General features: G+C 38.3%; 3 protein-coding genes across 6 annotated transcripts in view; 1 reads left to right on the top strand and 2 right to left on the bottom strand.

Annotated features, from left to right (window-relative positions):
* krt222 (keratin 222) overlaps positions 1–3,795 on the top strand; it is an 11,604-nt gene extending 7,809 nt beyond the window's left edge. Inside the window, exons 6-9 of the mRNA XM_053229570.1 lie at positions 637–857; positions 1,710–1,873; positions 1,967–2,069; positions 2,801–3,795. Of these exons, the coding sequence (XP_053085545.1) occupies positions 637–857; positions 1,710–1,873; positions 1,967–2,069; positions 2,801–3,014 (702 nt within the window). The 3' untranslated portion in view covers positions 3,015–3,795. The remainder of the gene's footprint in view (positions 1–636; positions 858–1,709; positions 1,874–1,966; positions 2,070–2,800) is intronic.
* A 2,336-nt stretch (positions 3,796–6,131) lies between these two features.
* Positions 6,132–13,225, bottom strand: LOC113524263 (uncharacterized). Of its 3 annotated transcripts, XM_026910433.3 has the most exons (6): positions 13,192–13,219; positions 12,354–12,761; positions 8,676–8,717; positions 8,258–8,557; positions 7,614–7,931; positions 6,132–7,211 (listed from the first exon to the last, which is right to left on the bottom strand). In XM_026910433.3, exons 3-6 carry the CDS (start codon positions 8,710–8,712, stop codon positions 7,033–7,035), a joined length of 834 nt encoding a protein of 277 aa, XP_026766234.3. In that variant the 5' UTR covers positions 8,713–8,717; positions 12,354–12,761; positions 13,192–13,219; the 3' UTR covers positions 6,132–7,032. The 3 variants fall into 3 exon arrangements, with proteins under 3 accessions (XP_026766234.3, XP_034155382.2, XP_034155383.2); XM_034299491.2 differs by lacking the exon at positions 12,354–12,761 and having other exon boundaries at positions 13,192–13,225; XM_034299492.2 differs by lacking the exon at positions 13,192–13,219 and having other exon boundaries at positions 9,727–12,795.
* A 1,771-nt stretch (positions 13,226–14,996) lies between these two features.
* LOC113524302 (uncharacterized) lies at positions 14,997–19,154 on the bottom strand. Of its 2 annotated transcripts, none has more exons than XM_026910490.3 (6): positions 18,912–19,154; positions 18,149–18,193; positions 17,228–17,533; positions 16,754–17,074; positions 16,335–16,361; positions 14,997–16,011 (listed from the first exon to the last, which is right to left on the bottom strand). In XM_026910490.3, the coding sequence occupies exons 1-6, from the start codon at positions 19,036–19,038 to the stop codon at positions 15,830–15,832; spliced, it is 1,008 nt and encodes a 335-aa protein (XP_026766291.3). In that variant the 5' UTR covers positions 19,039–19,154; the 3' UTR covers positions 14,997–15,829. The 2 variants fall into 2 exon arrangements, with proteins under 2 accessions (XP_026766291.3, XP_026766290.3); XM_026910489.3 differs by having other exon boundaries at positions 14,998–16,011; positions 18,149–18,196; positions 18,912–19,150.
* Between the last annotated feature and the right edge of the window lie 1,870 nt (positions 19,155–21,024).

Raw genomic sequence — 21,024 nt, 5'->3', positions numbered from 1 at the left:
AATGAGTTCATAATTTTTGAAATTTTGATATATACAGTAGTGTGCAAAAGTCTTAGGCACATGCAAAGAAATGGTTTAAAAAGATGCCTTCAAAAATAATGAAATTAAATGTTTCTACATTAAAAGAAATCCTATAAAGAGCAGTAAACAGTAATAAATGAAACAAAGTCAATATTTAATGTGATGAAGGTTTGCTTAAAATAAAGCAGTATCTGAGGTGCAGTGTGTGCAGTTTTATAAGGAAATGAGCTGTAAGTGTTACTGAGCATCTTGCAGAAGCAGCCACAGTTCTTCTGGAGCCTTTGACTGTCGACTCGCTTCTTATTTCTGCAGCGAAACCCAGCAGCCTTCATTATGTTTTTATCTGAAAAGTGTCTCTTATGGAATCTGCTGCTTTCTTTACTGACATACAAACATTTTTCTGTAACGTTTCATTTTGTGCTGGAAAACTGTTTGGAATCGAAAATGTTTTTGCACTGAATCAATAATGTAGAAGTCAGAAAATAAAAATCTACAACAAAGTGTGTAAAATTATAATAGGTTGTAAAAAATAAAATAGTGTGCCTTTTGCACAGTACTCTGTGTGTGTGTGTGTGTGTGTGTGTGTGTGTGTGTGTGTGTGTGTGTGTGGTGCAGGAGCGCAGTCTGCAGAGCTCTCTGAAACACACACAGCGTCAGTACTCGCTGCAGCTGCGGGATCTGTCGCGCTCGGTGTGTGAGCTGGAGGCCGAGCTGGATGGCGTGCGTGAAGGTCTCGCTGCTCAGAAAAAACACCACAACCAGCTGCTCAACACCAAGATGAGGCTGGAGAGAGAGATCGCCACCTACAGGAGACTGCTGGAGCACGAGGAGGGCAGGTGAGGCGCACATGTGCACTAATGAAAGGAATAGTTCACCTAAAAGTGTCTCTTTAGCGCTCCTGAGTGGAGATTGCGAGCTCCTTGTCACAGGAAGCAACACTGGCCATGCTCTGTGCATGGGAGGGGCAATCTCTCACTCCCCTGTCAATCATAGCGATGCTAGCCAATCGTAGGCGTCTCTGAGGTCGTGTATGCAGAAAAGGGTGGATAAAAGGGCACTAAACTGTACCTTTCCTTGTGTTGGAGTGGTTCCTTTATCTCATTTAGGTCATTTTTACCTGTGATTAAAAGCCCAACTGTAAAAAATGTGGATAAAAAGCACCTTTAAAAAGGATTTAAGGTACATAATTGGACCATAATTAACTTTCAGTTACCTTCCTTGGTAAAAGATACACACTCAACGTACAATATAGCGTACACTTCATGGTACCAACACATCGACAGTACAGTATAGTGCAATTTAGTACCTTTTTTTTTTCTAAAAGTGTACCACGAATGTTTCTTTCCTCAGTGTTTCACTGGCACTATGAAAGCTAATGTTGCTAACAAGCCTCCAATTTAGCCTTCTAAAGTGACATTGTCGTACAAAGGCTAATGCGACTCATCAGGGAATCCAAACATGCTAATATTGGTCTCTATTGTGAAAGCTAGCTACTATGAGAAAGTGAAAATCATGCTAATCAACCACGTTAGTCAAAAGAGGGATAGCATGCTAGGCAGTGTGACAAAATGTTAGCCGTCTCACTATATACTAAGAAATGAGAGATTTTGAAAGATTGGTTGAAGAGAAATTCTGATAATCTTGCTTGTTTAGTGAAATTCATGCTAGCGTTCGTTCTCTCTCTGCAGGTTTTTCAGTGTCGATGGACAGCCGCGGAAACTGAAGTCCTGGAAACCTTCGAGTCAGCAGAATGGAGTGTGTAATGGCTTCGAGAAAGAAAGCACCATCGCTGAGAAGCCAGCCAATCAGGGCCCAGCTTTCCACCGACAGGGCAGCCTCGTCATCTTCACAGGTCCTCACACACACACACAGAGATTATTTATACATTATAATATATTATTTATGTGTTATCTGGTTATAGCTTGTGTGTGTGTGTGTGTGTCAGAGCCCATAGTGAGCAGAGACGGGGAAATTAGCACGGTGAAGACTCAGGAGATTGTGGAGGGGAACGTAGTGAGAGAAAGCGCAGAGGGACACGGACGAGTCGAGTAAGCAAACATATACACACACACATCGCAGAATAATGCAACAACCATCACATCCTGAGCAATAAATAGTACATTTAAATGCACATTCATGCTAGCTAACAAGCAACAGAATTCTCTGGAATGTTCAAGAACGTTAGAGGCAGCCATCTTGGAGTGTATAATCTATTTAAAATCTAGCTTGCTAGTATTTTGTTTTGAATACATGATATAATACTTAGCTGAACATTAGCTGTCCACAGGCTACAAGATATAAAACAGGTTCTGTTGGAGAAGCGCCGTAATCTAAGCTAACACAAAATCATGCTAATTAGCTTTTATTTTACACAAAAATGAAATTAGCTAGGCTCTAACAGTTCAAAGATCTTACATACGCATCAAAGCATCCAAGCATGCTAACATTTCGAACTAATTTCTTTGCCAGCTGGATTACTGATAATGAGTGAATTAGCACTGTTAGCATGTTTAGACTGTGTCCTAAAGACAGATAGTATTAGCACTTGCATTAAGTAATGTGCTAGCTTAGCATAAATCAAGCTAGCATGAATAAATAAAGATGTACCCATTTTTTTTTCTTTTTTTCTGTTTTTTTTGGGTGTTTAAAGGTACAAAATATACCTTTAACACTAATTGTTAGGTACATTAGCATCTCAGCTGTAGTTCAAAACTAAAGATGTCATGTCTTTAATTGGCTACGTGTGAGGTAAAGGTGATTTCCTGTCTCTCTCATCTAGAACGGAGAAGATCGATAAGGTGATTAAACAGTGGGAAGGATCGATTTTCCAAGGAAACCCGAAGCTGAGGAAGAAATCTGTGTCTCTGCGCTTCGACCTGCACATGGCTGTCGCTGACGAAGGCTGCGCTCAGAGCAAACAGGACAGTTTACCGGACGTGGAGGTTCGGCTGGTGATGAAACGATCCCGCAGCATCCCCTCCATAACGCAGTGACCTCGTACGGAAAGCCAGCAGGGTTAAAACGTGCAGCACGGCCCTAGCACGTGAAAGTTGTTGTTTTTTTTTTTTTTGAGAACATACTACATTTGTCTTGTATGCAATAATTTAATGTGCGGGTTTTATTATTTTATTTTAGGGTGCCAAAACTTTTATTATTCCCGCTTATAGCCCTGTCATCGCAAAGCACTTCCCGGATCTGGACATGATGACATTGCTGTGTTTACATGAGACTTTTGGCAACCATGGCAAAATTAGCATCCTCTATTAGCAAGGATTTAAAGTTGCACGTTGCTAGCGTGCATTGAGTTCATCAGAAGTTTCTAGAAATATAGTTTATTCACAATTTTTACATTAAACTTTGCCATTTAAAGCATGTTTTAAACACTCCAGACGCTTGACTGGAAGTTAAGAACTGATTAGCGGAAAGATTAGCAAAAGTTTAATTGGATTAGCATTCGAGCTTAGCAAATATTTGAAATCTTTAAAAATGAACTCGACCATTCGTGTGGTGTGCGGCCATGAAGCTCAGACCCAATCATTAATACATCAAGAATAATTTGTTTCTGCATCAACACCATGAGCTTAATGCTAAACCAAAGCATTAGCAAGGACGTTAGATCTGTTTTACGGTTAGAAGAAAAGAAAATGATCCCTTTCTTCTCTCGAGTAAAAGAAATTGGATTTTACACCCCAGTGAGCTCAGGGTGAGAATTATAGCATTTCATTTGTTGTGGAGAAAAAAAAAAAGGCTTCGGTGTTTTAAAATGCTAGCGAAGCGAAACTACAGCTGACGCAAGAAGATTTAGCGAAACAATTGGAGCCTGTCAGCTCCAGTGCTGTTTTTAACACATCCTCATTCACTTCCCCTTTATTATTTTCTCTTCGTTGCATCCCTCCAGCTATAGCGATGCCCGTTTATCCACTTCACTGAAGTGAGATGAGTCAGTGGAGGTCTGAGGGATGAGGCAGCGAGGCAGAATGCATCTGTACCTGACGACTGAGGGAACTAGTTAGCAAAGTAGCTCATTAGCAAACTAGCGAAGCACTTTTGCCACTTAGCTAGCTAATTAACCAGCCAGTGACTGTAACGCTGTCCTGAACTACACTGATTTTCATAGTTACGATGTGAGAAAAAACATGGACGCCTGCAGGAAATCTCAATGAACTAGCCATCCGCTAATGTTAGTGATATGAATAAACTTTAAATTTCATGATGTATTTATTTTCTCAGAACCATCTAGAATTATTTGGTCAGTGTTTTATAGTTTTAAACCTACTAATGTGTCTGAATCAAGTACGACTATAATCTCATTTTAAAGTCTAGAAATGGACTTGGTCAACAGGCCGAGCGGCCATTTTGTTACGACATCGCGCTAAACCTGGGGTCGAGGACACCTCCCCGGGTTTCTGAGCAGGAATTCCACGTTGTGTTTTTTTTTCCTAGTCGGAGGTCTGAAATTCTGAGGCGCATGTAGCGTCAATCTCTGAGGAAATGACTTGAAATTGCTAGTACTTAGCTTGCTAACTTGCATAACATAGCCTAGCTTAAAGGGACTCTCCTTCCTCTCTCTCTAAAAATAATAACACTTTTTTACACTTCAGTGGAATTATTTGCTGCGAATAAAATCAAAATGCAGCCAACACAAGACGACTTCAATTTAGCGAAAGACTTTCAGACTTTACTGGCTAAAAAGTAGTTTTATTTTAATAAAACAGCCTTGTTCACTTCCTTTGGCATTAACAGTAAACAGTAAAATAATTTAATATTTAATATTTGGAAAAAAAACAAAAAGCAAAGGTTTTATGTGTTAACTCCTGTATTTTAACATGACAACTGATGGAAATTTGTTACTATATTATGCTAGCTAGTTAGCAAATTATCTAGTCGGCTACACTGCATTTGACTAAAGTCATAACTCAGGATATCTAATCTCATACTAGAAAAAAAAAAGAAAAGAAAGAAGTTAAGTCGAATGCAGAATAAACAGTCTAGTCACTTAGCTAGCTAGATAGCAAGCCAGTGATTGTAAATCTCTGAGGAACTCTTGCTAGCTTAGCAAGGCTTAGGTGTACTCTCTGTAGAGTGTTGCTTTGCTATCAATTACCAGGCTAGCTAGCTAGCAATCCAGCTAGTCTAGCTAGTTAGCAACGCACTTACCTGAAATCTTTCAGGAAATATTTTCAGCTAGCAAACACCTGTGTGATGTAGCAGATTAGCATTTCCAAGTTGTTGAATGTGTGTTAAAAGAAGATTTGATAATACAAAATGGAATCTCTGTGACCTCTTGACCTTGTATATTAAGTTGAATTGAAATTTTCAATCCCAAAAAGCCCATTTTAACACTTTTTCTGTTTATTTTTCTAACCAAAGTCCGTGATTTATGCAACATGCCAACGTGCTTTATAACGTCCCTGTGTAAATATGGGACGCCATCAGGGTCAAAACCTCTGGCCACATCTGCACTGCTAACATCTTACACAATAAAAACCTGTTCCCATGATACCCCTGTGCTACATCACACTTTTTTCATCATTCACAAGATGATCAAAAGAAACCGCACTTATGATCGCTAACATTCACGCTGATTAACATTAAGCTAAACAAATCATAAGCTACGATCCTTTCCGCTGATTCCAAATGCACTTTGAAACACTTTATACATTTTATTTAATTTTTTTCTTTCAATTTAATGTATTTTATTCTCTCAATTTATTCTGCATCTTTATCCTCTGCTGTATGAGAAGTGTTGAAATGAAATAAAGCTACCATTAATAAAGCTCTGATGCTAAAACACTCATGCTAATGCTAACGCTGCAGTCTGTATAATTTGGGGTTGAATTATATATCGATTTATAAGTAGGAGGGAAGTTAAGTATATTTATATTTTAACAATTTTTTTTTAATGCTAATGAAAGGAGGAAACATGGTGGAAGGAGGAAACATTATGTAAATATAGCAATTTAAATTTAAACTTATGTTGTACATATACATGCTAATTTCCACATCGATAACGGTTTTATAATTCACTAATGATGCAGAACTCAAAAGCATTATCCTTTTATTGAACAGAATTCTGACATGACAGCTTCATTAGCAAATCAGAACTCAATTACGACACGACAGATTTCAATATATTTTATTAGCTAATCAGAACTTAATTACAGCATAACATTAAAAGTCAATCACAACAGATTTATCCACAAAGTATAACATTACACATTTCATTAGCTTATCAGTATTAAATTACAAGTTGTCATTAGAACTAGTTACAGATTTTAATCGCGTAGCATAACGTGACAGATTATAGCAGATTTAACATATCAGAATTTTTATTAACATAATTTGTTTTAGCTTTTTTATTAGTATAATGTTTTATTAGCATTTATCAGCATTTATTTACAACATGATACATTTTAATAGCAAAGAAATCTACGAGTTTTATTTAAAAAACATACGTATATATATAGATATATAAATATATGTTAGTAAAATATATTCAGATTCAGGCTTTGCCTTTAAAATGTGTGGATCACTGTTAGCTGGCTGACCATTTACTGAATCTGTGACACTTGCTTCTTCATAAAAATTGGTCTCACTTACACTTTTGTGCGAGCTTCTTATTGACACACTTTTTCTTTAAAAAGAAAAAAAAAAAAGCAAGACAGATTCATCACGAATAGTTTGGCTTCTCCAGCTCAGCCTCAGAACTAATAGCCAGTACAAACACCCTCTAAATCCCATCAGCCTCGTCACAATCGTTTATGTAACTCTGGACCCGATGCTACATGGATTTTGGATTTTTCATATGCAGTTCAGAGCAGTTGGTGTCTGAACTTTCAGGCCCATGTGTTCAATGCTTTTTGTGATTCCAACTCACCAGTTGTCATAGTGACAGCTTCCTTTTTTTATTAGTGGCAGAAGCTGTGAAAGCTTCAGCCTCTGTTGCTCACCTTCTTTTCTTCAAGGCTTCTTCCTCGCTTTCTCTTCGGAAAAAAAGCTTAGAAATATCATTCATCTTTTGTTATCATGGAGTTTTTCTAGTCTTTTCTGATGCATAAATGTAATACAATATTTCGAAAATTTTAAATACTTATTGAAAAGTCCACCAACATAAAAAACAGCCACAAAGGCAACAGCCAACAGCAGACTTCCCCACCATGGAAAAGTGGACTGCTTTACTGCTTCACACTCTGAAAGAAATAAATGAAAATTTAAAATTAAATTATTTTAAAAAATTGTTATGCAATGAGTAATAAACTTTACATTATAGGGAGTAAAAATTATGTGTAGGGAAGCAAAGTTTTAGATTTTCAGTAATAAAACATGGAGGCTTGACATTTATTCAGCAAATATGTGTCCCGTATGCCCTGACATTGCATTCATTGTATGAAAAAGTCTTTATATTTAACATAATTTTTTAAAAAGCATTTAAAGGTAGATAACGAGTCATGGAAGAACATCATCGAAGGGGAAATGCACTCTTAGGACGCTTCGACATAGTCAGTGTAGTGTTGTGTGTTCTGCCGCTCTGTGCAGGTCTTTATGGAAGTGAGAACATTGTGCTGTCGCATTTTGGCGAATGAAACACTCACCACTGATGCTGAGATTGACAGCCTCTGGTTGACCCTCCTCCTCATGTCTGTGTGTACAGCGATACACTCCTCCGTCAGACTGCTGGACCTTGGGAATGGTCAGGGACATGTCTCCGTTTTTATACTGGCTCGCTGTAATGAAGCCGTGACCTTCGAAACCTGGACCGTAGCTCATCTTCTCCTTCTCAAGCTTCACGACAAGTTTGCCATCTTTTTCCCACCGAATGTAGATGTCGTCGTCAGGGATACGCTTGTCTGTGTTAGCGTAGCACGGGATGGTCACGTTCGCTCCGACGCAAACGTTTTTCGGATAAGGGACTTCATGCAAAATAGAGAACAGACTGTAAGCCAACTGTCAAAATCAGTTTAACAGACATCAGCTTTTCGACTCCAAGGTTCATTTCTAGGGAACAAACTGGTTTCAACTCTATAAAAACAAAGACTGACTTGACTTTCTAGGGAACAAGGAGCTGGAATTAAAAGGAGGAGAAATAATTAAAAAAAAAAAAAGAAGGCTCCTCCTTTACATCATAGAGTGCAGATTAAATATTTACATTCTTTACCTTCAAAATTAGTTCAGTAAATATTGAACAATTAAAATTCTTAGGTCTAATCTACATAGAAGGGAAAAATGATTGACTTACAAACTACTTCCAGATGAGATTTGCATATCTCGGAGTTGTCGCAGTAGCAGATGTACCAGCCCTTGTCGTTGTACATGACAGCGTTCAGGTGAAGAGACAGTTTTCCCTGCTCGAGCCTTGTTCGGTTCTCGAATCCGTGGCCTTCAACACAAGCGCCCCTCTTACATTCACTCACGAGTATCTCAGGCCGCTTCGCCAACATCCATTTAACATCACCTGAGCATGTTCTGTTGCAGGTGATCAGGACGGGCTCGTTTACGTTCACTACAGGGTTAGGTAACTGAGACCCTGGATAAAACACTACACACACACACACACTTCATTACTTGTCACCTTCTTAAACGCATGTTTCTGCACAGAATTGCACACTTCATGGTTTTACTGCATCTTTTCAGACTGGTCAGACTCATGGACTTACTCATTATAAAGATGAACGTTCCCAACAGATTGCACATGATCGCTGAAATACAAAAAAAAAGAGAGAGATGAATTAAGCTTTAAAGCAAAAAACAGCAAAACAGCAGCTTTTAAACAGGTAGTTAAAGAAGTTAGTATTCATCAGTAATTTATTTATGTAAGTAACCAGCACAGGGATCATATACAGCATCTAACTGAAAATCATATGCACTAAATATTCTTTTAAATAAGCATCCACCATTTTAATGTATCCCAGCTGGTTGCTAGGCTGTTGCTATGTGGTTGCTAGGCTGTTGTTAGGTAGTTGCTATGGTGTCCCAGCTGGTTGCTAGGCTGTTGCTATGTGGTCGCTAGGGCAACCCAGCTGGTTGGTAGGCTGTTACTACGTGGTTGATATAGTATCCCAGATGGTTGCTAGGCTGTTGCTAGGTAGTTGCTATGATATCCCAGCTGGTTGCTAGGCTGTTGCTAGGTAGTTGCTATGATATCCCAGGTGGTTACTAGGTTATTCCAGGTAGGTGCTAGGCAGAAGCCATAGTATCCCAGGTGGTTGTTTTTTTATTCCAGGCGGTTGTTAGGCTGTCGCTAGATTGTTGCTAAGGTATGCCAGTTTCTAAGTTATTCCAGGTGGTTGCTAGGGTGTTGCTACATGTTCGCTATGGTAGGTTGCTAGTATGTGGCTAGGTGGTCGGTAGGATGTAGTCCTGTCTTGTGTAGCACCCACTGTCTAGCTTTTGTCGTTGTTGTTTGTTGTTCTCTCCTATTCATGTTATGTTTAAGCTGCTACCTTGTCTCGCTGTTCCTCGTGTTTGTTTCGTGGTGTTTGTGTTTGTGGTTGGTGTGTTACACTGTAAATAAATTAAATCTGCACCGCTACTCATGACTCCCACTGTGATTTAACAACATAATGAACAAAACATAGAAATATACAGCTTTAAAACAAGTAGCCTAAACTCTTAGCTTTACAATATTTAATTTCAGCAAACGTTGTACGTACGAAGTAATACTCTTAAAAAAAAAAGTTAACACAAGCATCATATTTAAGTGTTTACCTTAAATGGAGATCTTTTTTTCTCTTTTTTTGATTCTTTTTGACAGCAAAATAGTCCAATGGCATGAAGTTTGCAGATGACAAATGAGTTCCTTTATTTATTTTTTTAATAAAAATACTGAATCGGTTGAACACTGGAGCAATGCAGGTACACGCACGCTAACACTGCAGAACAAAACGTTTCTAAAACTGGTTTTAAATTTTTAAATCTGAGCTGATCAGAGCATGTGGCTCAGGGGGTGAAAGAGGAAGAACCTTGTCCATGCCCCTGGTCTCCGTGCATCTCCATGGTTACAGTACCAAGTATACATGTGTTTACTCAGGCCATATAAGGAGAAGGTAACTTCAGGTGGCTTTACTGGTCATACAAGGTGTGCAGATCGAATAGTAAAGATTAAAGAAGACGGAGTTAACCGGGTTGTTTTGCCCTCCCTGCTTTTCTGATAAGGTAACCAACTTTGAAGACCATATAAGGAGATGAAACCACCTGAGCATGTCCTTATTAGAAGAACGTCTGCACCCTGGTTTGCATCTACTGTACCTCTGTGTGTCAGATTCTTGAACTTTGTACATCCAGGAACCACATGTAAAAAGAAATCCACAAACCCCTTTAATGACTGCAGCACCAAACCAACCATAAAAATACTGTTTATTTTTATTCATTAAAGTCGCATGGAAGTATTTTCATCTAATCGTTTCATCTAAACCAACTGTGCAGGTGTTTAAAAGCAAGACAGCCTTGTTGTGTTTAGCAGAAACCATCTGGATTGTGATTGGTCAGAAGGTGTTGATTTATTTTCTGTAACAGCAGCTCTGACAATAGTGTAGCTGCAAATCACAGGTTTATATTAATGCACTCGATTGTATTGTTTCTTTAGCAACAGCTCATTCACAGGGACTCTCCACATAAACAGACTAAAAAAATCATCATTTATATGGTGAAGTAAAGTTATTTTTCTCCTGTAAGGAGAAATGTGTTTATTTAACAGTTAAGGAAGGAGTCTCCAGTGTCAGCGCTTTGTAATCGTCAGAGGTAAAGCTGTCACTTTAAATTTTCGGGATATCTTTAGGACAGAGGAGTTTACGCTTTTTGCAGTTTCTTTGTGATTGTACAAACTAAATGAACAATTTCCACATGTCAGTTTGTAACTATAGCAGCATTCGTCGCTTTATTTTGAAAACCCCAGTGACAAGTTGAAAGGCAAGGTTTACGTTCTTATACTTGAGTGTCGTTTCGACTGTATTATAATTCAATGCCATTATGTTGAAATACAAACTAATCATCTTTTAAAAAAAAAAAAAAGAATCTCACTTTGATTTTCTTCTAGCTGCTAGAGCTAGCACTGACGCTTTCAGAAAGCACTGATAATTATATCTCTGAGTTAAAGTTTTAACACTGAGACGTTAATTATTTTTGATTTATTTAATTGTCATTTGAATTTCTAATTAAAATTCCGCATAATAAAAGGGGGATTATTTTATGAGACTAATTGCCTAATGGGATTATTTCATGAGACTGATTCATTATATTTACAGTAATGCTATATTATCTATATTGCAGGTATGTACCTTGCATTTCTGGTGCTTCCTGTACAAACACACCCAAATCCGCTACATTAATGTAAACTAATCCACTAGATGCAATCTGTTGCTACTGAAGCCTAATCATTACACAACTCTGTGTAATAAAAAAGGTTTAGATATTGCATTATATCAGCTCATGTGATAGGTTTTCCTTCCAAAATGCAAATATGTACTAGTTAAGATCTTTTTGCTGTTGATTTTGGCAAACCACATGACCACTAAGATTAGGTAGGCACCTATCTGAACATATTTTCATATCTTAAGATCTGTCTCTATTCTAAAAAAATGAACATACTGAAATCAGTGGTTGCGAGTGTGAGTCTAATCACGTCTGTTGCCTTATCAGTGACAAAGTTATATTTATAGAAATAAAGAATTGCCTAGTGATCACTCAAACCTTCCTTTCTTCTGCCATTATAAAAAGGAAAAGCACAACAACAACAAGACAGAAGAGCAGGTATTAAAATTGCTATATTTACACTTATATTTTTCCCATGAAGCAACTTTTAGGTCAGGAAGGCAACATCAAATCAAACTCATGTGATGATTTAGTTAGCTACTATGTAAACATTACTCAGTCTTCCCGCTAATAACCCGTCTGAGTGATCTTTTTCAACTTTTGTATTCTCTTTCCATTGTCCTAAACGTTATACCTGACTACACTTAAGTGATTATATCTACTGTAAATAAAGGACGGTGTGCATCATTCAAAACTTAGTTGAAAACCAACGATTGCTGGTAAATAATTTAAAAGCAGGAAAAACCATAATATCTATGACTGAAATTAAAGGTTGTCACGTTCGACACCAGTGACATCAGCTTAGCAGGCTATGCTTTCATACGATGTTGTAAAAGTGTCAGAAAGTCAATCTGCAAGTCAGAAAACAATTTAATAAACAGCTTCAAACCAAATATTAACTCACAAGCCAAGTACTAATTTTTTTTAAACGTGTATGTCTGTAAAATCACAGTTAATGAGTTCCCTACAAAGCAGTGTGGCTTTAAGCTGAAGTGAATCTAACAGTAGGTTAGTTCAGGGTTTACCTGCAGTCTAGGGTTCTTTTTGGATGTTTTCTGATGGTGTCTGAAGCACAGTCTTCCTGAAGTCAGCTAATAAACGTTAGTTTCCACTACGGCAGTGAGAAACCAGTGTAATCTAGAAATGACCGCCATGAGACTGCCTCTTGTTGCGCAATGCCGGTTCTTTTGTTAAAGTGTGTGACTCATTATGGGTGGAACCAAGTAGTCAGCCACTCACTTCCTGTTCATCAATGCAAAAGTTCTGCCATAGCAGCACCACCGAGCAAAGATTCATTTCGCCCAATTTAGTGACTTGCCAGTGTAACGGTTTTTCCTCTGCGTTGTGTTATTTTGATGCTAATAAAAAGATTTTCCACACAAATCTGGTCGTGCCAAAGGTGATTTAATTGCAGCGCTTTCTCTCTCTCTTCTCTGTGCAGTAAAACACAAACAGACAAGTACTGTTATCTGCAAATCTTTCTCTTTTGCCTGTTAATCACAGCATACTTATTTAAGTACACCAGGTAGTCAACCACACAACACACAATGATGCAATGCCCATCATATTAATAAACTATATATCTTTAGTATGCTAACAAAATATACACAATTATATATTTTATATATATGTTATTTATCAAAGTATATCTATATACACTACACACCAGGCCGCCATTTCACGCAATACACTATTCACCCAATAACAGCACTCAAATCAACTTCATTTAACCGACTGATAATTTGAACTAATGGTCGAATATAACATCACATGGAATACTTTTTCACAGTTGATCTTTTAAACATGACATGAACGCCTATAAAACAATTCAACATCAGATGCACAGAGCTCATGAAATCGTACCTCTCCTCTCTAGTGACATCGCAGGAAAGAGGATGACTTCCTATTGCAATTTATACCTCTCACGTGCGTACGACGTCAGCCGACGTGCATAGTGTGACTATTACCTTTAATAAGAGTGCACACCCTTCTTTCAAAATAAAATACCCCCTAACAAATAATTATTAAAAATAAAATAAAGTAAATAACTAAAATTTAGAATCTGGTGTAACAACATAACCCTGCTACACCTCTTGGCTATCATACGACAGCTACCAAGCGGGCAGGGTGACCTCTAACACATGCGTGACCTCTAACACATGCGTCCTTTAAGAACCACATGTTTCGCTGCTTATGCCGAGTCACATGATGGCGTAACACGCTTGGAGGAAAGCGCTATTCACCCTCTTCTGCAGACAAGCTCACGGTTGCCTAGTGAGTGACAGGGGAGAGAGCATATGCCCCTCCCACCTACCAACACTGTGCTGAGTTTCTAAACAAGTGAACAATGAAAGCACTCTGGCTGGAGCTGTTGAAGTGTGTAATACAGTACAATAACCAGGATAGATCTGAAAACTGCATTTTTGTTTTAAAACGCTCTCCGTCTACACTGGCGTTTTCAAACTTTTTCCAAAAATTGCTTGTCCATACTGAAACATCTGAAAACGCTCACAAGCGTAAGAAGCTTTAGCTTTCATCATTTCATCAACATTTGATCTTCATTTCATAATATTGCAAATATTCGAGTGGTATTTAAAATGATATGCAATATGTAGTTTGCTCACTAGAGGGCGGCATTTGCATTTTATTCAATCTGAACATTATTATGAGAATATACACCAATCAGTCATAACATTAAAACCACTGAGAGGTGCAGAGAATAATACTGATTATCTCGTTACTATGGCACCTGTCAGGGGGTGGGATATATTAGGCAGCATGTGAACAGTCAGTTTTCGAAGTTGATGTGTTGGAAGCAGGAAAAATGGGCAAGCGTAAGGATCTGAGTGACTTTGACAACGGCCAAACTGTGATGACTAGATGACTGGGTCAGAGCATCTCCAAAACGGCAGGTGTTGTGGGGTGTTCCCGCTATGCAGTGGTTAGTACCTACTAAAAGTGGTCCAAGGAAGGACAACCAGTGAACCAGCAACAGGATCATGGGCTCCCAAGGCTCACTGATGCACGTGGGGAGCGAAGGCCTGTCTGCTCCGATCTCACAGAAGAGCTACTGTAGCACAGATTGCTGAAAAGCTTGCTGTGTATGGAGCTGCGTAGCTGCAGAGCGGTCAGAGAGCCCATGCTGACCCTGTCCACTGCCAAAGCTCCTACAATGGACAGGTGAGCATCAGAACTGGACCATGGAGCAATGGAAGAAGGTGGCCTGGTCTGATGAATCACATTTTCTTTTACATCATGTGGAAAAAAAGAGATGGCACCAGGATGCACTATGGGAAGAAGGCAAGCTGGCGGAGGCAGTGTGATGCTCTGGGCAATGTTCTGCTGGGAAACCTCGGGTCCTGGCCTTCATGTGGATGTTACTTTGACACGTACCACCTACCTAAACATTGTTGCAGATCAGGTACACGGCTTCATGGCAACGGTGTTCCCTAACGGCAGTGGCCTCTTTCAGCAGGATGATGCTCCCTGACACACTGTAAAATTGTTCAGGAATGGTTTGAGGAACATGACAAAGAGTTCAAGGTGTTGACTTGGCCTCCAAATTGGATGTGCTGGACAAACAAGTCGTGTAAAGTCGTGACATGCGCTAAATCTTCCAGTAACGCAGCTCAGCCATTAACCATCTTAATTTATAGATGTGTTTGAGAATAAAGACAAAGTGTTGTTTCAGGTTGATGATTTATTCAGCATGGATTCAATACTGTTACAGATCAGCAGCTCACACACAATCACATGCTGCTGTTGTTCTTGTAAAAGGCAGCAGAAATAATGTTACAGTTGAACAAAAGAAAACAAAACAAACAAAAAAAAAACAGCTCCACCTACTGTACAGGTTACTTCCTGTGCATCAGTGGAAAAGGCACATCATAGCAGCACCATTTACATTTACATTTGTGGTATTTGGAAGACGCACTTATCCAGAAGTGCTGTGAAGTCTCTGTCAATAAATACATCCTGATACTGATTCACTAGGTCACAGACTGAGAATACTATCAGTTGGGGAGGTAATATATTAAATAATGCACACAGAGAACATAATTTATTTAAATTAAAGTGATAATTTAAGTGCTTTAGGAAGAGGTAGGTCTGAGAGATGGAGGGAGCAGTCCAGCAGTGCTGGAGGACTGGAGGGAGCGTGGTGCAGTGCGGGATGTGATAAATGCTTTGAGGAAAGTGGGTACTGGTCCGTTTTTAGCTTTTTAGGCGAGCATCAGTGCTACAGGAAGCTAGTGGAGGGAGCGTAGCAATGGGGTGGTGTGGGAGAACTTAGGAAGGACGTGAAGCTGCGTTCTGGCGAGTAAGCCCCTCCCACCCAGACAACACGGTCAGCTTTACTCTCTAGTCTCCCAGCCACAGATGACAGTCAGACTTCCCTTCATTTTTTTTTACCCCATTATTCTCAAATCATCTCATAGTGTATGTGTAGCTACTGATACGGTAAACAACAACTGCTACTGAGAACTCATTCACATTTAACCAGTTAAGGATCATCAGAGAAAGATGAATTTGAGGCTTGCTCACTGCTGGATTGCTTCTGTGCTTTTTTTCTTTGCCATTTTCTAAATAAAACATAAACCACCCCAAGAAGAACAATAACAATATTCTCTACCAGAACTCCCCACCATGGCCACGTCATCTGCTCCCTTCCAGCCGTAGAACAATCTGAAAGAAAGAAATGAACATTTAAAGTTAGCTTTGTTATTGCTATGAAAATGGTGACATTACTGTTGATAAGAAATCCGAAGTTCTGCAAACGTTTTTATTACAGCTTCTAAAAAGGCCTTGTGGTTACATACTAGAGAACAAAGAGCTATTTTTAAAACTATACTAGAAACACTTTTTACACTTTTTTATGAGCCTTAAATTCCAAGTAATACAAATAACCATCTTTCCTTTTTGTAATTCAAGGTAATAAACATAAAATGATCAAATTTACACTGTAGCTAATGAAAAGTTAGTTAGTTAGCGAATAGAAAATGACTCACTCGTGACGTCTTTAGCCGGCAGGGTAGCTGGTGTGGGGACGTGATGATAAAACATCAAGAAGAAAAGAAAAAACAGATTATAAGTAACGGATTCAATCACGTGCCAGAGTTTTACGTTTCTACGTTTTTACTCACTTAGTCAAAAGGAATATAAAAGTCAACGCTACATTCTAGTCTTTAATTACTTATAAAAACTATTTTAAACAATCATAATCAACTTAATTATTTTATTAGCTTTGTAGTTTTAATGCTACTAATTCAATGTGTAATTACTTTTTCATTTTTAATCTATAGAAATGAAAAGGTGCCTACGTTATAAGTAAATTAAAGCTAATAAAAAAATTCTAGTCTATAAAGATAAAAGGTTGTGAGCTTTATAGGAATTGAAATAAAAGCAGCTCAGTGAGTAAAAGACTAACTGGTGATGGTGAGAGTGAAGGCCTCGGGTTGAACGGGTTCCTCATGTCTGTGTGTACAGCGATATGTTCCTGCGTCAGACGGCTGGACGTTGGAGATGGTCAGAGACAGGTCTCCGTGTTTATACTTGTCCAGGGACACGGAGACGCGGGATACGTCGAAACCTGGACCGTAGAGCACGTTCCCTTGCTGAAGCGCCACAACCAGTTCACCATCTTTTTCACACCGATACATGATGTCACGATCAGCGATGATCTTGTTGGTGTGAGCGTAGCATGGAATGGTCACGTTCTCTCCAACGGCCGCGTGAACTGGAACAGGAGCTTAAACAGCAAGGACACAGAGAAGAAGAAAAAACATCATCAGCAACTAAATAAAATGATTATTACATGCATTTCACACTGTAGGCATGGAGGCGCACATTTCAGTATATAAATACAGAATAATTCATGTTCTAGGGAAAATGTATGACTTACCGAGTACATCCAGCGATTTGCGACATAACTCTGATTTGTCGCAGGAGAAGATGTACATGCCGTCATCGCTGTACTGGATGTTGTTCAGCTGAAGACAACAACCGTCCTCTGAAAACGTGAGCTCTGTTCTGTTCTTAAAAGCGTCACCTTCGACACAGGAGCCCTGCTTACACTTGATCACCAGAATCTCAGACCCCTTTGCATACACACATTTAACTTCACCAGAGCAGGGCTTGTTGCAGGAGAGCCGAGCCGAGCCGTTTACCGTCACCGCTGCGCTGGAGGAAGCGGACACTCGGAGGAATACTAGAGACACAGCATGCATTACAATACTGTCTACAATCTGACCTTTTCAACTTTCCCTGTAAATTCATTACTTACTTATCTACATCACATGAGCACGTGCTTCTTTTTGAGAGGTTGAAAAAAATGAATTTTTTGTTGATTAATCAAGAAAATACCATACACTGTCATAAAATCAATGTTATTTTATGCCATTTTTGGTATAAAATCCAACCGAAATACAACAATAATCAACATTTTGGGAATTTCCTCTGTTCCTCTTCTTTCTTCTTATTAGGGACGTGAATAAATGTGTAAAATTCATGAATGTAGCGCATTCAGAAACAGATTTTTGGCTGTGAAAATTTGTAAACACATTTGTGGAGTTAAAAGATATCAGAACTCTATGGAGAGTTGCGGTATGACGTCATCGTGACAAAGGGGCGGGGCTTAAAGCCTTCAGATGAAGTTTCAGGTGATTTGTGGTATTTTTATTACTGAATGAGAAGACCTGTTATGGAAGCAATTTTATCCTAAATGCTTGACGTGAACATAATTGTCTTTTATACATGTATTCTATGTGTTGAATTAATAGATCTTTTTTTTTTTTAATTATAAAATCACATAGTAGAGACTTACTGATTATTAAGAGTATTCTTCTTAAGAGTGTACCAGGCTCCATGACTGCTGAAATTAGAAGGAAAAAAAGATTATTTAGGATGATAAAGAACCAAAACAGGAAAGAAATGTCAGTAGTAAATGCTGGGATTTATTAGTGAGTGACTGGTGCAGCAGTTACTTTAACAGGCCCTTAGATAATGAATATGAATATTAATAGTACAAAGGAATATTATAATAAATCAGCATGTGCATGTGTATCCACTGTGTGGCCTTCGTTGTGTCTTTTTGTCTAGTTTGATGATGGGTTCTGTTTAATAATTACTGCATTTGTGGAAATCTCATTAAAGTGCCACTTTAATTGCTTTTTACAGCAGGTTGTTGTGAGCGCGCGTGCGCTTCTTTCTGCCACTCTGTATGTGATGCTATGCTAACTAGCCAGCTAGTTACATTTAGCTAGTTAGCCAAATAACTGCAATGCTAGCGGTCTGATTTAGGCAAATACTGACTTTATCGCTGTAAAGACACAAAATATCGCATGCGCTCGATGTTTTATTTTTATTTATTTATCTATTTTAGATTTATTTAGCATCCCTGCGCCCGCTAGCATGAACCGGGATTAGCCGTCTGTTTAGCTACTTAGCTAAGACTAGTTATACTTTTCCGAAGACTTTTCGAAGGAGTTTTTGGACATTTTGGACATGGATATCTCATTTTTTTTTAAATTTAGACGTGTACCCGGAGGATTGTACATACACAACATAATAAATAAGTTTAAATGTACCTGTAGATGTTTCTGGTGTCTTTTCTTCCATGGATGTCAGCAGATAAGTGAAGCAGGAAAAACAAACTTTTGGGGAATGAAGTTGAGTGAAGCTCCTGAGCCAGGAATAACACCAACAAGATGCCATTCAGCTCAGTCAGCCTTACACCAGGGGCTTACACACATCATCATACAACCCCTGGCAAAAATTATGGAATCATCACACTTAGAGGATGTTCACCCAGCTTTTCTACTTTATAGCAAACAAACAAATCACAGATATGACCCAAAAAAGGTTTTGTTCAATAGCTTAACATTCTGGTTTGTGAAATATACATAAAAAAATTCAAGGACATTTTTTTTTTTATTAATGGCATGTCTTTTTCCAAATCAAGTAGAGGAAAAAAATATGGAATCACTCAATGTTGAGGAAAAAATTATGGAATCAATTTTTAATTTCCATTTCTAAAACAACTACCGGGACAAGTCTAAAAATGCTAATAAGTCAGCGGTTAAAAGGGAGTGCTTACACACTTTAATGGGCTGTTGGATTTGGCTAATTGGAAGGAAACATGGCTCCAACGAGAGAGTTGTCAGTTGAAACAATGGAAAAGATTATAAAACTCCTTCAACAAGGAATTTCAACATGGAGTGTGGCCACAGAAGTTGGTTGCTCCCAGTCAGCTGTGTCTAAAATTTGTTGCAAGTATAAACTTAATGGGAAGGTTATGAAAGGTAGATATACAGGCAGACTAAGGAAGACGTCAAAGCATCAGGATAGAAAACTCAAAGCACTATGCCTTGAAAATAGAAAATGCACAACAAAACAAATGAAAAACAAATGGGCGGAAACAGGAGTCAATGTTTGTGATAGAACTGTAAGAAACCGGCTGAATGAAATGAGATTTATATATAGAAAAGCCAAAAGAAAGAGGAGAAGCAATCATGGAGTGTGGATGATTGGATGAAAGTGAAATTCAGTGATGAATCATGAATCTGCGTTGGCCAAGGAGATGATGCTGGAACTTTTGTCTGGTGCCGTTCTAACAAAACATATAAAGATGACTGCCTGAACCAATCAAATTTCCCAACTCATTTCTGATATTGGGTTGCGTGTCAGGTAAAGGACCAGGGGAGATGGCAGTCATTACCTCAGCAGTCAATGCACAGCTGTACAGTGAAATTTTGGACATTTTCTCATTCCATCCATAGAAAATAGGTTTGGTGATGATGAAATAATTTTTCAGGATGACGAAGCATCTTGCCACAGAGCAAACAGTTTTAAAGCTTTTTTTCAGGAAAGGCATATCAACTCAATGACATGGCCAGCAAACAGTCCGGATCTCAATCCAATTGAAAATTTATGGTGGAAAGTAAAAAAACTGGTCCATGTTAAGGCTCCACCCTGCAAAGCTGATCTGTCAACTGCTATTCGAGAAAGCTGGAACCAGATTGAAGGGGAATATTGTTTTTCATTAGTGAGGTCTATGCCTCAAAGAATAAAAGCCAGAGGAGGAGCAACAAAGTATTAATTGTGTTTTTTTGTTGATGATTCCATATTTTTTTCCTCTACTTGATTTGGAAAATGACATGCCATTAATAAAAAAAAATGTCCTTGAATTTTTTTATGTATATTTCACAAACCAGAATGTTAAGCTATTGAACAAAACCTTTTTTGTGTCATATCTGTGATTTGTTTGTTTGCTATAAAGTAAAAAAGCTGGGTGAACATCCTCTAAGTGTGATGATTCCATAATTTTTGCCAGGGGTTGTAGTCCCCAGGGCATTTAATTTAATTTAAGTAAAGAAAAAACACCTGACAAAGATGCATAGTGACTTTATAAACACTAATGCAGTGTTGTTTCAGGTTGATGATTTATTTAGTGCTGTAGGGTGAGATTTTCAGAGGAGTCTCCCATCCATCAGGGGGTTTATATACAGTTCTGTGCAAAAGTCTTAGGCACATGCAAAGAAATGCTGTAGAGTAAAGATGCCTTCAAAAATAATGAAATTAAATGTTTCTACATTTTAAAAAATCCTATAAAGAGCAGTAAACAGTAATAAATGAAACAAAGTCAGTATTTAATGTGATGATCCTTCACTTTAAATAAATAAAGCAGTATCTGAGGTGCAG

Source organism: Pangasianodon hypophthalmus, chromosome 25 (genome assembly GCF_027358585.1).
Source record: "Pangasianodon hypophthalmus isolate fPanHyp1 chromosome 25, fPanHyp1.pri, whole genome shotgun sequence".
Lineage (NCBI taxonomy): Eukaryota > Metazoa > Chordata > Actinopteri > Siluriformes > Pangasiidae > Pangasianodon > Pangasianodon hypophthalmus.
The sequence above is the reverse complement of the archived record's forward strand: the minus strand, read 5'-3'. Positions and strand labels throughout refer to the sequence as shown.

Bases quoted from the DNA above. Each gene is read 5' to 3' on its own strand.
- LOC113524263 (XM_034299491.2), bottom strand. The intron at 8,558-8,675 runs GTAAGTCCATGA...GTGTGTGTGTAG, and splicing joins AACGTTCATCTTTATAATGA to TGTTTTATCCAGGGTCTCAG. The intron at 7,932-8,257 runs GTAAGTCAATCA...TTTTGCATGAAG, and splicing joins ATCTCATCTGGAAGTAGTTT to TCCCTTATCCGAAAAACGTT.
- LOC113524302 (XM_026910489.3), bottom strand. From the start codon at position 19,038: ATGGCATCTTGTTGGTGTTATTCCTGGCTCAGGAGCTTCACTCAACTT. The intron at 18,197-18,911 runs GTACATTTAAAC...TTCTAATTTCAG, and splicing joins GACACCAGAAACATCTACAG to CAGTCATGGAGCCTGGTACA. The intron at 16,362-16,753 runs GTTAGTCTTTTA...TCCCCACACCAG, and splicing joins CTTCACTCTCACCATCACCA to CTACCCTGCCGGCTAAAGAC.